General features: G+C 36.7%; 1 protein-coding gene across 1 annotated transcript in view; it reads left to right on the top strand.

Annotated features, from left to right (window-relative positions):
• The window catches only part of LOC144956815 (phosducin-like protein 3), a 17,978-nt gene extending 1,211 nt beyond the window's left edge, over positions 1 to 16,767 (top strand). The window contains exons 3-6 of the mRNA XM_078887552.1: positions 199 to 289; positions 2,400 to 2,543; positions 14,944 to 15,152; positions 16,336 to 16,767. Of these exons, the coding sequence (XP_078743678.1) occupies positions 199 to 289; positions 2,400 to 2,543; positions 14,944 to 15,152; positions 16,336 to 16,472 (581 nt within the window). The 3' untranslated portion in view covers positions 16,473 to 16,767. The remainder of the gene's footprint in view (positions 1 to 198; positions 290 to 2,399; positions 2,544 to 14,943; positions 15,153 to 16,335) is intronic.
• Positions 16,768 to 17,514: the final 747 nt, after the last annotated feature.

Genomic DNA, 17,514 nt, shown 5'->3' with positions numbered 1-17,514 from the left:
AAAATACTCACACAATGCAATATGTAACCGTAACTGTTTATAGTCTTGATTAATATATTTTCTTTAGTGAAAACTAATCACACATTTGGCAATCTAAAAACAATAACAAAAAGTCGATTTGCTATCAACTCCATACGTCTATTTATATTAAAGCTCAAGTTTTGTTTTTGTTTTGTTTTTTCTTCTTCCATTTCTAAGGAAAGTCTTTGGATGCCATGACTTTGGATGAATTGAATGAAAATGAAGACGACATCGATGAAGAGGATGAAAGACTTTTTGAAGAATACAGGTTTGTGCCATAGCCCATTACAGGCTGTGTTCTGTTGTTTTATATATGGGTACCAGTACCAGTCCTCCAGGCATTTACTGTATAAAATAAGTAAAATAATAATAAAATTCCCTTTATTCATCCCATGGGGGAAATTTGTCTCGGGTCTATTCCCAGGAAAGACTGGAATAACCCAGATGTCAGTAGCAGTGCAGCGCCTCAAATTGAGCAAGGGTGATGTGACTTGCTCAAGGCCACACAGCGCAAAGGCGGGTCATTGAACTCTATCCCTTTCGGGTACAAAACAAAGACCGTACTGCTGAGCCATGCTGCCCCCTGTCCTCCAGATCTTTAATGTATAGGGAAGCTGATTTGGAATTCCCCAGGGTTCAGAGAGCAGAAGTCAAATTAAGCATTATAATGTACATGTCAATAAAAAGTTTCAGCTTCCTCTTTCCCGACTGAGCAAAATGTTGACATTTGAGTTTCAGGATTCCGTCCTTCTAACCCCTGGCACCTGTGAGTTGTTTTGGTTTTTCTAGCTGGGAACAGCTTCGAATGGCCAAATTACATTGCTGTCACTTCTTACTTGGTTAACTCACTCAGTCCTAGAGATTTTTGCTACTTTTCAAAATTGGGGGCAGCAGAGCTCAGTGATACGGTCTTTGCTTCGTACCTGAAAGGTACCGAGTTCGATTACCTGCTGCGCTGTGGGGCCTTGAGCAAGTCACCTCGCCCTAGCTCAATTTGCGGCACTGCACTGCGGCTGATGCCTGGGTTATTCCAGTCTTCTCTTGGAATAGACCCAAGAGACAAATTTCCCATATGGGATGAATAAAGGGAATTTTATTATTTTTTATTTATTTATTAAAAATGTGCATGTACATAAATAGTTTTGTTCAACTACCATTAACATGTAGAAATTAAAAACATTAGCTTTGACACTACACCTATAATTTGTCTCAGAAAAATGTAATAAATTGGCATGGGGTAAAAGTAACCTGGGTAAACTATGGATATAGTCGGTGTTAGGGTTGAGAGAGTTAAAACAGTAAGATTACCATGTCTCGTCAGGTCAGCGTAACACTAAACCGGATCTGCTAAGGGTTAATGTCATGGCATTGTCTAACCAGAATTTGCCTGTCAGTTGTAGTTGTAGAGCTCCTGACTTGAATATAACCCTTGAAATATGCTTAGAATTTTGTAGACTTTCTAAGACCCAATATTGACGGGCTTGTTGGGGTTTACCTACCTGCCAACCCTTCCTCTTTTGACAGAATCATTCCTATTTTCTCCCTTCCTTTCCACCATTCCACCATTGTCTCTAAAATTCCGATTTCCAAAATAAAAACAAAAAACAAAAAAACATTGAAAATGATAAGAAAGGGAGGGGTGTGGGTGTGAAAAAGGAGAAGTAAAAATGTTTTTAATAATTGCCAAAAGGGAAGTATGTGGAAAACTTAATTGCCAGTCGTGCCAGAATACTGTCTAATGTTTTTGGTGACAAAATGGTGGTAGTTTCGATAGAGAATTATCCATTTGTGACAAATTCCTGATTCCTATTTTTTTTGGTCTCAAATCCCTATTTTCTGATGTTCTGATTTCCACTTTTGGAATGTGAAGGGTTGGCAGCTCTGTGTTTACGTTATTATAAATTGGGGGAAATATTTTGGGATAAAGTAAGTAGCATCCTATCAAATGGTAGCAAAAATATCTCTATTGCTTTTTAATGCTGAAGATGGATAAACTCATGATCAATGGGCTCAATCCTAACTCACCGACTTTATCCGTAGTTTACCCGGATTACTTTCACCCCATGCCTATTAACTACATTTTTCTGAGACAAATTATAGCTGTAGTATCAAAGCTAATGTTTTTTTCATTTTTACATGTTAATGATAGTTGAATAAAGCTATCTATTTACATGCTCATTTTTAATAACATTATTTCTAATTTTGAAAAGTAGCAAAAATCTCTAGAATTGAGTGAGTTAACAGCTCTAAAACAACTCTTTTAAAGCTATAGAAGCCATTGAGTCATAATTTATCCCATTTTCTAGTGTTAAACAGACAGTAGCAATTGCCTGCTAACATTTGGATAAGACTTTGTTTCTCAAAATTGTTATCCTCAGACGTCAACGGATGGCAGAAATGAGGGCAGCCCAGATGAAAGCCCGTTTTGGTGAGGTAGGAGAGATCAGTAAGGCTGATTGGGTCACAGAGGTCAACAATGCAGGAGAGGGGATCTGGGTCGTCGTGCATGTTTATAAAGACGGGTAAGTGGGATAATCACGTGTCTTTTACTATCTGAGACCTATAAATTCAAACTTTGTGTTATTTTGGGATGAACCCGATACCAAACATTGTATTCGAAATCTCATTTTGTCATTGCGGTTTTAAAATATACTGTCATATTGTCTTTATTACAAGTATTCAAATTCATAAACTAACTAGGGATGTAGGGATGTACACGATAGCCAGTGCTGAATGGGTAGCTGGGTTTTTTAGGTTAGGTGGAAAGTATTTTGGAATAGATTAGTATCCTATACAAAGGGTAGCGAGCAATTGCTACTGTCCCATTTAATTTCACACAAACCAGGGTAAAGTCCAACTCAATGGGCTTTACAATTCTGAAAGAATACAACATAATCCAGACTCAAAATGCAATTTTCAGTGTTGGTTAGAAATGAGTCGAGCACACAATAATATTGATAACACTATGGAGTATAAATCTATATTGTGTTTTATTTGCAGTCTGTTTACATTGTAACTGTGTTGTCATCTCAATATATTTGATTGAGGCTTGGCATCACATATGGAAATTAAATAACAATAAAAATCAAGGAATTCCATAATTGAGGTGGGTTTTTTTATGTTTTTTTTTTTTCTTTTTATTTTTTTCTTTTGTTTTTTTTTTTTGTTTTTTTTTTTTTTTTTTTTTTCAGTCAAGGAAACGCCATTTTTATGTTTTTTATCTATTGAGAATGCTGAGTCTCATCGAGTTGGTGAAACTCAAACCTACACAAATCATCTTGTTGTGGCACGATATACAATACATTTCTGTCAAAAGTCAGGACTCTTAAAACCAGGGCTGAGAATCTTCCGCCTAAATGGTGGTTTATCTCCGCCCATCACCATCACTATTCCGCCTTTTAAAAAGGCTCACCACAACCACTACATCAACATCCCTATCACCACTACTTTTACAACCACCACCTGTACTACAACAACCATCACATCATCATTCCTATCACCATTACTACTACAACCACCACCACATCGTCATCCCTACCACCACCACATCGTCATCCCTACCACCACCACTACTACCTACCACCACCACCACTACAGCTACAACCACTACTACTACAACTACCATCACATCATCATCCCTACCACCACTACTACAACAACTACCACCACATCATCATTCCTACTACCAATACAAATACATCCTCCACCACCACATCATCCCAACTATCACTACTACAACCACCCCACACCATCCCTACCACAACTATTACAACCACCACCACACCATCATTCCCAACACCTCTACAGCTACAACCACCATATCACCATCCCTATCACGACCCTACTACAACCACCACCACATCATCATCCCTACCGCCATCTTTTCTTACTGTCATGGTCTCAAGTGAGTAAAGAGCTACTCGACTATGCATAAAGATATATGTAGAATGAGGCCCCAGAATTTACTAGTTACTATAAATGAAAAACAATTAACGATTTGTTTACAATGAAATAAAAATAATGATGAAATTTAATTAAAAGAGATAAACAGTGATCGTGGCAGTTACAAATAGAGATATGAATATTTTACGTAACTTATGATAATATCTCAGGTTCGTAAGTTTACGTTTCCAGGCAGTTGATGGGCTTGGATGATCTATTCCTCTGATAACAGGATTGGACTCGTAAAATTCCACTTCCAGGCAATTGGTAAGAGGTTATAGTGTAGTACAGCGGGCTTGGGTTTGATCCTTGAAGATTATACAATCAAAGTTAAAAGCTCCGGCGTCTTAATGGTGTAGATATAATATCTACAAAGTCCCAAAAGATAAAAATCTTACAATATATATATATAGGAATAGAGTGACTGGCCGTCCGGCATAGATTGTGGAGAGAAAGTGAGTGTAGAATATTAGACCTATCAGCTTTTATAATAAGTGGCTACGTGACAGAATGTCGAACGAAAAGTATTCACTAATTAGAAATTAATTCGAGGGAAGGCTATAAAAGGAAAGACGATCTAATATTAGAAGGTAAAGTTTATCTAAGCCTACCGATATATAACTGGAGTGAGATGAATTCAGTTCTTAATAAAATAAAATTTAATAAGATAATTGTGAACAACCTTTACTGTGACACCCCCCACCCACGTTTAAAATATACTCTTTAACCATTATGGGAAAGATAGATTTTACAAACGGAAGTAAATTTACTATCATGATACTCTAGCATTAATCCATTGTTATGATTTGTGCTACAATTAAATTATTTATTAACTAGACATGGAAATGTTTATATTAACGTAGGTATATGAATGGGTGACAATAACAATGAAAGATTGTGATTACAAATCATTATGATGAACAACATGATGGCAATGTGATTACAAATCATTGTGATAAACAATAGTGATGGCAATGAAGCATGATTTAAGTCGATGATATGAAGGTAATTTACTGAATGAAATGAATGAAAATGTAAATGGAATATTGACATTTCAATTATTAATCATAAATGAGTGAAAATTCATAACAATGATAGATAAAGAGAAGATTTCCCAAATCATGAATGGGTATGGTATATATATCCAAACAATACTCAATGTTACATTAAGTTGGGTCATCATGTTTACAAATAAAATTATCGAATTTGTGTGTTCTGATTTGGCATAATTTGCGAGGTAACTAACAGTATGCATGGGAGGTTAAGTTATACCCTTCTCACGTCATTACACTAATCGAGAAAGTAGGTCGGCGTGAATATTTTCACAACCTGGTATGTGAGAGATACTGAAAGTGTAATTTTGCAAAAATAGACTCCACCTTAGTACTCTACTATTATTCATTTTGTTATTTCTTATGTACGTGAGTGGTTTATGGTCCGTTTCGACCACAAACTCTTTTAGCAGTAGATATCTGCTGAATGTCTTTAAAGCAAAGACGATGGCCAGTCCTTCACGCTCTATTACAGAGTATCGTGATTCTCTGTCCAATAATTTTCTGCTTGCATATAAGCAAGGCATTAGAGTTCCCTCATGTTCCTGTAATAGTACACCTGCGATGCCCTTATCAGACGCGTCAGTTCTTACAACAAATTCTTTTGACATGTCGGGTAATTTAAGAATTGGTTCTGAACAGAGTAATGCCTTTAATTGGTTAAAGCTATTCTGACACGCTTCTGTCCAAACAATTTTGTTCGGTGACCCATTCTTTGTCAGATTTGTTAGCGGTGTCGCGATGTGCGCGAAGTTGTAAATGTATTTCCTGTAAAAATTTAGGAGCCCAAGTACTTTGCGTACTTCTTTTTTTGTCTTAGGTGGTTGCAATTGTGCGATTTTTGTTTGTTTTTCTGTCTCGGGTGTCTGTGTCCCATGACCAACGGTATGATTAATCCTGCATTTGAAGCTTCGATATTAGTAAACATAGGTTGCGACACTGTGTCTCTATCAAAATATTTTTTTAGCATATTTGCATGGAATGTCTTTGTTGTGTTGTTGATTTTAATCTCGTAATTAACATTAGATTTTACTGCTGTTATTTTGAATGGTCCTTTCCATGTAGCTAAAAGTTTACTCGAGTCATCGGGTAAGAGTATTAGTACTTTGTCACCAATCTCAAATTTTCTTGACTTGCTTTTTCTATCGGAGTATTCCTTGTATTTCTCTGCTTTTTTAGTGACGGATTCCTGTGCTAGCTTACATGTATCCTCTATTCTGTCTTTCAGGTTTCTTACATATTCGTAAGCAAACATAATTTCATTATTGTCCTCCTCATTCCCTTTACAAATGTCGGCTACTATATTGATCGGGCCGCGAGGTGATCGTCCATACATCAACTCAAATGGGGAGTAGCCTGTAGATTCTTGGGGTATTTCTCTATATGCAAATAGGATTGCTGGTAAGTATCTGTCCCAATCATCTGGTTTTTCTGCTGACACTTTTCTTAACATATTCTTTAGAGTGCCATTAAATCTTTCACAAAGACCATTTGCTTGGGGGTGGTAGGGAGTTGTGAATGAGTGTTGGATTCCCATGAGTTTCATGGTTTCATGCATCATATGTGATGTAAATTGGGGTCCATTGTCCGACAGTATCTCATTTGGTATGCCTATTCTAGTAAAAATTGTCATCAATGCTTCAGCTATGTGATCCGATGTAGTTGATTTCAATGCTATCGCTTCTGGCCACCTGGTTGCGTAATCGACTAGTGTTAGTATGTGTGTATGGTTTCTATCTGATTTTGTTAAAGGGCCTATAATGTCAATTGCAACTTTTTGAAAAACTTTTTCAATAACTGGGGTTGTCTCTAATGGCAATCTCGGTATTCTGCCTTTTGCGACTCTTCTTTGGCATGTGTCACAAGATTTCACATATTCTCGGACGTCTGTAGTAATTCCAGGCCATGTGAAATTCTCGGATATTCTCTTCAATGTGGAAGAGCTCCCAAGATGTCCAGAAGTTATTGAATCGTGCGCTATTCCAAGGATTTTGTTTCTGTAAATACTCGGCGTGACCAGTTGTTTAGCTATTTTGTTTCTTTTCCTATGTAACCTGAACAGAATATCTTTTTCAATGATGTATTCAACTTTTGATTTCGTCCCTTTGTTTGCGATATTGAAATATGAAGTTAAAGTCGGGTCCTTTTTCTGTTCTTCAATGAACGTGTTCCTGTCAAATTGTTGTGGTTCAAGAGAAATAGTCATTGGCTTCTCTGTTGTCTTAGTCATCTTTCTTGTTTCTGCTAGACAAGCTGTTTCTTGGGTTAATGACCATTCTTTTACATCTGTTGGGTTGTCTTTCAGACCTTTTATATTGCCAACAATAACATCAGCGACGGGGTTGGGAAGTATACAGCATTCCACTATTCCTGTATAGTATGGGGTTTCTATGTACACATTAGCTGTTTCAAAGGTTTCGACTGTGCCACTGAATGTGATGCATTGTACCGTTTTTCCAGTTTTGTCTTCGTCATTGATCAAAGATGCTTTTATTCCTACTGTACTGCATCCTGTGTCTCTCAATATTTTGCAATCAGTTCCATTAGCTTTGCCTTCACAAAAAAATAGCGATCCTGATTTGTGAGTTTGTGTTAAAAGTGACATACCTTTCACGCAATACACATTTATATTTTCTCCTGACATTACTCGTGTCTGATTGTTTACACCTGTTTGGAGTGATGCATTTGCAGTTTCTTTTGGATATCCCACGATTTTGTAACATTTGTCTGCTGTGTGGCCTTTCATTCCACAATATTGACATTTAATTATAGGTTTGTTGGTTTTCTTATACTCAGTATTATTGTCAGTGCTATTTCTTGTTTTGTTTTGATAGGATCGGCTATGGTCTCTATTGAACTGTTTGTTCCATGGTTTGTTACTATGATCATCCTGTTTCACTTGCGTGTTCCGAGTGATTGATCGGCTCGTTCTATTTGAGTACTGAACTTTAGGTGTACCTGGACTCTGAGCAGCAGCAGCGTAGTATGGTTCCTTCAATGTTCTGCTTAGGGGTGTCAATGGATGTGCGCTGTTAAAGTTTTCTGCGTAGATTTTTAATTTGTCCAAGTTTTCTGGCTTTCTCTCTTTAAAGAATGCGACTAAATCTGGGTTGCAAGCTTGATAGATTCGATTCTTCAGCGTGAGATAGTAAAGGCCTGCAAAGTCGTCTTGTTTTACGTTTGCCAACTCAAGCCACCGATTTAGAAATTGAGTAATTCGGTTCACGAATGTATTAAAGTCTTCTCCACTTTCCGGTTTTGCAGTGTGAAACCTTTCCTGGTAACCATCTTCCGTTAATCTAAATCTTTTTAGTAGAGCGTCTTTAATTTTACCATAATCATCTGCATCTTCAGTTGTTAAGGTATAGAAAACTTTTAGCGGTTCTCCAGATAAGCAGTTAATCAAGGCTGTGGCCCATTTGCTTTCTGGCCAACGATAACCTTTAGCCTGAACTTCGAATCGGTGTAAGAAGGATTCTAAACAGTCTGATCGTTCATCGTATGTTGGCATGCGTGGAAGTTTCACGAAAAATTCATCACTATTATTATGTTTTTTTTCATGACCGGTTTTTGTTTTTTCAATTTCCAGCATCATTTGGGTCCTTTTGGTTTCTTCTTCTGCTAATGCTATTTGTCTTTTTAGTTCCCTTTCTTGGACTCTTTCTTCTCGTTCTTCTCTACGTATTCTTTCTTCGTGTTCTTTTTCTTCTCTACGAATTCTTTCTTCATTTTCTTCTCTACGAATTCTTTCTTCGTGTTCTTTTTCTTCTTTACGAATTCTTTCTTCATTTTCTTCTCTACGAATTCTTTCTTCATTTTCTTCTCTACGAATTCTTTCTTCATTTTCTTCTCTACGAATTCTTTCTTCATTTTCTTCTCTACGAATTCTTTCTTCATTTTCTTCTCTACGAATTCTTTCTTCATGTTCTTTTTCTTCTTTTACTTTCTCTTCGCACCATGAAAATATTCTTTCCTGGGGTATTTCTAAGTCCTTTGCGAGACTTAAGTATCTTTTATATGCTTCCATGTTGTAATAAATTAGTTACGATATTTTATATATATTATATTGACAGGATACTGTTACTGACTGTTTTATTTATTTACACTTACTGGAATGAACTGTTCTATTTTTAGAAATCTCTCTCTCTTATTTCAACTTATTATGTATGTTGAATTTGATGCCTTTTATCGTTATATCTTATAAAGCAATGTGTCAATACAATGCGGAGTTATTATGACTTGTGTCAATAACAATGTGTCAATCGCGTGTACTCTAAACTATGTTACTACGAAAAATGTATCACCAATGTGTGTGACTCGTCGTTAGTTTGTGTACAATTATTCGCAATGACGCTAATATACTAGAGTGTGATAACAATAATAGGATGCCAAAATAATCCCAAGTTATCTATCACTAAATATAACACGACGGCTAGTAGACTCCTTTTATTATTATTTAGTTTTTAAAGACTCACTTTTCAGAACATAATATATAAGTGGTTTTCGGTAACAGTAATATGCCAAAAATGCATTTAAAACAAATCACTATGCAAAACAAATCACGATGTCTATAGTTACTATGTGATGCCCAACTCATGTAAAAGAGAATAATGAAGGATATATTCACCAACTCAGTTCGTGGCTGGGACCTCTCTCTTGTTCAATGGTTGTTCAACAATTGTAATTAGGCATTGAAGAGTGTTTAACAGTGATGTCTGAAATACAAAACAATAAAATATCGTAAGATTTACAATAGTTACAAAATGTGTTCACAACACTGAGTGATTGGATGACAGGTGAATGAATCGTTATGGAATGTAAACATATTGAAAACAATTCATGAATGAGGCAAACAACAAAATGAAATGAGTGATATAATAACAAAGTGGACAAGGAATGAATGAATGAATGAAAAACTGAGTGAATAGATGAATGAATGAATGGATAATGTATGAATGAAAGAATGAAGGGAGGAATAAATGTATGAATGATTGGATAAATGAGTGAATAAACGAATGAATGGATGAATGAATGAATGAATGAATGAATGAATGAATAAATGAATGAACAATGAATGAATGAATAATTTATAAATGAATAAATGAATGAAGGAATGAATCAATAAAATGCTATTCAATTTGAATGAAAGAATGAATGGATAAATTGCTATTCCATTTAAATGAAGAAATGAAAAAGAAAAAAAAATTAATCCTGTAAATAGGGAGTTCAATTAAAATATGATCAAGTGGGCAATTAAGAGTTTTACAATTTAAACTTTAAAGTTAGATGAAATAGATATATGTAACTAAATAAATTCAATTCTTTGTATGTGTCCCCTCCAAAATGTCATGGTCTCAAGTGAGTAAAGAGCTACTCGACTATGCATAAAGATATATGTAGAATGAGGCCCCAGAATTTACTAGTTACTATAAATGAAAAACAATTAACGATTTGTTTACAATGAAATAAAAATAATGATGAAATTTAATTAAAAGAGATAAACAGTGATCGTGGCAGTTACAAATAGAGATATGAATATTTTACGTAACTTATGATAATATCTCAGGTTCGTAAGTTTACGTTTCCAGGCAGTTGATGGGCTTGGATGATCTATTCCTCTGATAACAGGATTGGACTCGTAAAATTCCACTTCCAGGCAATTGGTAAGAGGTTATAGTGTAGTACAGCGGGCTTGGGTTTGATCCTTGAAGATTATACAATCAAAGTTAAAAGCTCCGGCGTCTTAATGGTGTAGATATAATATCTACAAAGTCCCAAAAGATAAAAATCTTACAATATATATATATAGGAATAGAGTGACTGGCCGTCCGGCATAGATTGTGGAGAGAAAGTGAGTGTAGAATATTAGACCTATCAGCTTTTATAATAAGTGGCTACGTGACAGAATGTCGAACGAAAAGTATTCACTAATTAGAAATTAATTCGAGGGAAGGCTATAAAAGGAAAGACGATCTAATATTAGAAGGTAAAGTTTATCTAAGCCTACCGATATATAACTGGAGTGAGATGAATTCAGTTCTTAATAAAATAAAATTTAATAAGATAATTGTGAACAACCTTTACTGTGACACTTACTACTACTACAATATGTTGTAATTACACTTTCAACTTTTGAAATTCCTCCAAGTGGTGTCAGAAATTATTGCGAGACACATTTTTGATTGCATCTCAGTAAATTTTTAATGAAATTCAAATTTATACGTAATCGTCGCATAGATAGGTCTTGAACTCCATTTTTGTGACCAGTCATTCTCACCCCTGAACCATCATGACATCATCACCATCTCTACCACAACTACCACCACCACGACAGCAACTATCACATCATCATCAGTAACACCATCTCCACAACCACATCGTCACTGCCCTCATTGTAATCAGTACCACCTCTAGTGCAAGCACCACTATCACATCATCTTCCTGGTGGATCTTTTGACTTGTGTGGATGAGTTGCTTTCTGCCTTTGTCTTGGCTTGATCCTTTTCCTGGCCGGATTCATTGGCAGGGAGGGAAACAATTAAATGTATAGTCGTTTTTGGGAGATGATATGTTTGTCCTCGTATAATATCTCTCTTTCTCTGTCTCTTTCTCTGTCTCTTTCTCTCTCTCTCTCTTTCTCTGTCTCTCTCTCTCTGTCTCTTTCTCTCTTTCTCCGTCTCTTTCTCTCTCTCTCTCTCTCTCTCTCTCTGTCTTTTCTCTCTCTCTCTCTCTCTCTCTCTCTCTGTCTCTTTCTCTCTCTCTCTCTCTCTCTGTCTCTCCCTCTCTCTCTCTCTCTCTCTTTCTCTCTCTCTCTTTCTCTCTCTCTCTCTCTCTGTCTCTCACTCACACACACACACACACACACCTGGGTGGGGTTCCTGACCTCCCATAGTGGGCAAGGGGGTACATACTATGTCTTCTATCCCCTTATATCTGTTTTCCTACATGCTTTCTGTCTTTTGTCTTGGAATGAGATTCTGGCCCTGGCCAGAGTCCTAACTGGAAGGGAAACAGTCAAATGCATAGTTATTGTTTTGGGATGATGATATTTTTTTCCTTGTAAATCATCTCTCTCTTATGTATTTTTATATTTGTTATTTGCATGTATAATGTAAGCATTTGAGTGTATTCCTCTTTGTGCCTGGATGAGACTTATAGGTGATCTCAAACTAAGTACATTGGTGGTATGCTCTTGGAATCTACATCTGATCCCTTTTTGTTCCGTTCCCCTGTGTCTTACTTTTTCTTGGATGCTTTAATTGTAATTCTAGAACTTTTTACTATCCCATTTTCTTCCTTTTTACTGGCGCTGATATGACCTTAATGTGTTGCACGCGCCATAAACCCTTAAAAACAAACAAACAAAACACACACACACAAACACACACTATCTTTCCTTTTGTCAGTGTCAGACAAACCTAAATCTATAAAGTGGATCATATCCTTTTCACATCAGCCATCATTCTCTCTTTTCACGTTCAAGTACACACCTTATCATCACCACCACCACCACCACTATCATCATCATCATCATAGTCATCATCATCATCACTGCCACTACTACTACAACCACCACCATTGCCACACCATCATTTCATGAAGCACCACCATTACTACAACCACCTCCACCACATCATCATCATCATTGCCACCACCACTACGACATCATCACAACACTATCACCAAACAATATCTTTACCACCACTACTACAACCTCCTCCAACACAACAATATCACCACCACCACTTCTGCAATCACCACAACCACATACATTATCATTACTGCCACCACTACAACAGCCACCATCATATCATTATAACCACCACACCTACCATTCATTTTAATATTTTATACGTCATAAATTGGTTTTGGAACTTTACTTGATTTGAAACAAGGGGTATTACTTTGCCACTTACCGCAATGCGGCAGCATAATTCACCTTTTATCGCATAATTATGCAAAATATGTTTTTTAGCGTGAATTTATGACCATTGTATGAAGAAAAATGAAAACGAAAAAGTCCGACGATGTTCCCAAGTACGTGACAGTGACTTCCCTTTAACTTTAAACGGAGGCTATTCCAATTCCAAGCAGGGTTGCCAATTTGGCAGATTTTCTTCCAAATGTCCTTTTTTTTGGCAGAATTTGAAGTCGCCTGGCAGAGAAAAATCAGTTTGGCAGAAATTTGGCAGATTTTATTTTCCGAGGCCTAGGAATGAATGTATGGATCTACTCAACGTTTACCATGGCAATTTTTATGTAATAGTGATTTTTTTTAACTTGGGAAATGAAAAAAAAATGACATCGGCCTTGAGAATTTTTTGTTTAATAAAACTGATGAGTTTTCAAAGGGGTACTATAAATAGTACGGTTTGGCAGAGTTTTGTGGTATTTGGCAGATTTTATAAATCCAGTTGGCAGAATGCCTGAAATTAATCTGGCAAACCTGATTCCAAGTGTACGATTTGATTTGTCTTCTTGAGATCTACCCTGCTAAGCTGCTCCTGTCTCCACCTTGGGATCAACATGAGAGCCTCACAAAGCTGAAAACTGTACCCGAGGAGGAGATCAAGAGGTACACCCGGCAGCTTGGGCCCCTCTGAAGAACTCCATCACCTCTTCTGTTGACGTGCCACATTTTTGGCAGTCCATTTCTGATAAAGTGCCCACTTTGGCTGCTTGTGTCAAGTGGTACATATAATCCACGATCAACAGCGCTGATGCTGAGCGCAGCTTATCTGTTTACAATCTGATATTGTCAGACAGGCGCAGGAGTCTTAGCACAACGTCTCTGCAACATCTAGCTTGTCTGTGCTACAACAAAAAATTAAGTTTTGAATTTGCGTTGTAGTTCTTTAATTTTGAATTGGTTAAATGTAAATAAAGCAATGGAAAAATTTAGACGGCGATTTATTACTTTTTTCTTGCTTTGCATAATTTGTAATTTCCCTTGCATAATTTGCCTTTGCCCCCTGCATAATTTGGGATATTTTTTTGCATATTTCCGGGGGGCCAGGTATTAGGATGATTATAGATCTCAATAGATTATATTTTGTTTTCAGAAATTCCTGTTTAAGCATTGAAATTGTTCGGAATTGTTTCTGAAATTTACGTGAGCCACATTTTAAGTAGGCGTCTCTGGTCAACTTGAAACAATGGGATGTGGGCCTTAGTGAATCTGTGAATACGGGAGATGTATGTGGCGACTACCACTACTACTATAACCATCATCACATCATCATCCTTACAACAACTACTACAACCACCACCACATCATTATCCCTACCACCACCATTACTACAACCACCATGTTATAATTACACTTTCAGTTTTTGAAATTCCTCCGAGTGATGTCAGAAATTTCTGGGAGACACATTTTGGATTGCATCACAATAACTTTTAATGAAATTTAAATTTATAGGTTATTTTTGCATGGATGCTTCTTGATCTAAGGGCTGAAAAATTTCCTCCTTTTTAGTGACCAGTCATCTCACCCCTGTAAAACTTTATGAGTTACTTCAGTTTTGAAATAGTCATAAATCGTATTTATAAAGGAATGCATGATTGGATGTGCATACTCTGCAATTGAGAGTAGACATTTTAGATTTTATACTATTTTTGTTCACAAATGATAATATTTTTACAGGAAATTATAACACAATGGCTACTCCCTAATTTTTATGACAATAAAGTTAAAATGTAAACAGACTACAAATAAAATACAATATAGATTTATACTCCATAGTGTTATCAATATTATTGTGTGCTCGACTCATTTCTAACCAACACATAAAAAGGTCATTGTCTTCAATACTAAATCTAGAATTGAATCAAATAAACTGCTTGAAAGCATTTAAATTTCCTTTCTGTTCAAATTTTTTTTTAATTTACATTTAAATGGTCCTTGTTTTTGTTTGTTTTCCTCCAGCATTCCAATCTGTAAACTCGTCAACAACCACCTCACGAATTTGGCTCAAAAGTTCCCTCAGACCAAATTCCTCCGTAGTGTATCCTCCGTCTGCATCCCTAACTACCCCGACAGAAATCTTCCCACAGTCTTTGTCTACTTTGAAAATGATCTCAAGAAACAGTGGATTGGACCTTTGGCTTTTGGAGGCATGAATCTCAAACAGGACGGTGAGTCACCATACCATGGCAGGTTGTTCTTCTTTTTCTTCCATCAAGGCCAAAGCTTCAGGCTGAAGATTGTATGGCCGTCTTTTCGGTAACAGGGGTTTTTAGAGAGAAGCAGGGAGCGATTTTTTGAAGTCATCAGTGGAAAGGCCTTGTTTACAATGGGTTGGTGGGGAGATCCAAAGTCGGATGGTGGAGGGGAAGAAAGAGTAAAGATGATGGTTTGTTCTTGAGTGGGGGATTTCAAAATTAAATTTGTTGGTGAGAAGGAATGGTAACAAGTCTTAACTCTACCTAACTATTCTTCCTTATTAAAAGCATTCTGGTCTTGACTTTAAAAATCAACAATTTACTCACACAAGGATGAAATGACACTTCACATTCTTTAACATTACGTTGTCTCTCACATCAACTTTCATTTTCAACACGTTTTAATGACTTAGAGATGCTCATCATGTTCGGAAATTGGAGCCAAAATTTCGATATTCTACGATTTATTTATTTATTTTTTTTTGGCAGATGTGCATAGAATTCATACTAAGTCTAAACAATGGCCATTGTATCTGAAGGACTATTTAAATACCGTCAACCGGGGTTACTTAGGCCATCCGGGGTTACTTAGGCCATCCGGGGTTACTTAGGCCACTTAGTAGAATAAAAAAGGTTGCTTTTTAAAACGTTAAATTCATGAGTGCTAATTAGATCTATTGGATTCTAATTATTTAAAAGATAAAAGCTACATGTAATTTATCTTTTGAAATAAGCAATCTTGTTTTCAGTAAGTGGCCTAAGTTACCTCGGGTGGCCTAAGTAGCCCCATTGACGGTACTCTGAAAAATTAATTGAAGAAACGTTGAACCCTAACTCTTTGTTCTTGTTTTTAAGTTGTGATATTCACTTTTGCTCAATACCCTACAACAATCCCCTACAGATTAGATATTTTATAGACACAAAATCCAATTTCTGTTTTCTCACAATTCAATTTCTGTTTTCTCACAATTCAATTTCTGTTTTCTCACAATTCAATTTCTGTTTCTTCATCATTTTGTTTTCTCACAATCATTTTTTCACAATCATTTCTGTTTTCTCACTCAAGTCTACAAAATTTCTGTTTTCTCACAATCCAATTTCTGTTTTCTCACAATCCAATTTCTGTTTTCTCACTTTCTTCTGTTCTTTTTTTCAGAATTGGAGTGGATGCTGGCCCAATCGGGGGCCATCCAGTCAGATGTGGAAAAGCCCGAGAAACCCGAGATCAAAGACGTCATGAATATTGCAATACGAGAGAGTAGAATAGACAATGAGGACAGTGATAGTGATTGATCGTATTATTATATAGTTATGTATGTATTTATTATATATCCTTGTTTTACCACTTTCAGTTGTCCATCATATTGACTTTGAAAGTTGAAAGCCTTGTACTGTACACTCGAGTACAGTTTTCTCGAAACTGTTTTGCGTGTCCCAAGGAGTTTGAGGAAACCGTGTTGGAGTGTACGGTATGTCTTTAAAAATGGTAGTATACTTATCTTTTCATTTTTCCATCAAAGTCAAAGGCTCCCTGATTTTTATGATACAACAACCAATGTGAGTGTTTGAAATAAACTCATGAGTAATATATGTATCTCAGTGGAGTCCAGTTGTTGTCCCAGCCCCGGCATCAGGACTACGTAGGGACGACCATCCACCCAATGATTATAAACAATCCAGCATCAGGACTACGTACGGACGACCATCCGCCCAATGATTATAAACAATCCAGCATCAGGACTACGTACGGACGACCATCCACCCAATGATTATAAACAATCCAGCATCAGGACTACGTACGGACGACCATCCACCCAATGATTATAAACAATCCAGCATCAGGACTACGTAGGGACGACCATCCACCCAATGATTATAAACAATCCAGCATCAGGACTACGTACGGACGACCATCCACCCAATGATTATAAACAATCCAGCATCAGGACTATGTACGGACGACCATCCACCCAATGATTATAAACAATCCAGCATCAGGACTACGTACGGACGACCATCCACCCAATGATTATAAACAATCCAGCATCAGGACTATGTACGGACTACCATCCACCCAATGATTATAAACAATCCAGCATCAGGACTATGTACGGACTACCATCCACCCAATGATTATAAACAATCCAGCATCAGGACTACATACGGACGACCATCCACCCAATGATTATAAACAATCCAGCATCAGGACTACGTACGGACGACCATCCACCCAATGATTATAAACAATCCAGCATCAGGACTACGTACGGACGACCATCCACCCAATGATTATAAACAATCCAGCATCAGGACTACGTACAGACGACCATCCACC

The sequence above is a fragment of the Berghia stephanieae genome, chromosome 11, assembly GCF_034508935.2.
Source record: "Berghia stephanieae isolate SIO BIC M18660-M18661 chromosome 11, UCSD_Bste_1.3, whole genome shotgun sequence".
NCBI classification, from domain to species: Eukaryota; Metazoa; Mollusca; class Gastropoda; order Nudibranchia; family Aeolidiidae; genus Berghia; species Berghia stephanieae.
The sequence above is the reverse complement of the archived record's forward strand: the minus strand, read 5'-3'. Positions and strand labels throughout refer to the sequence as shown.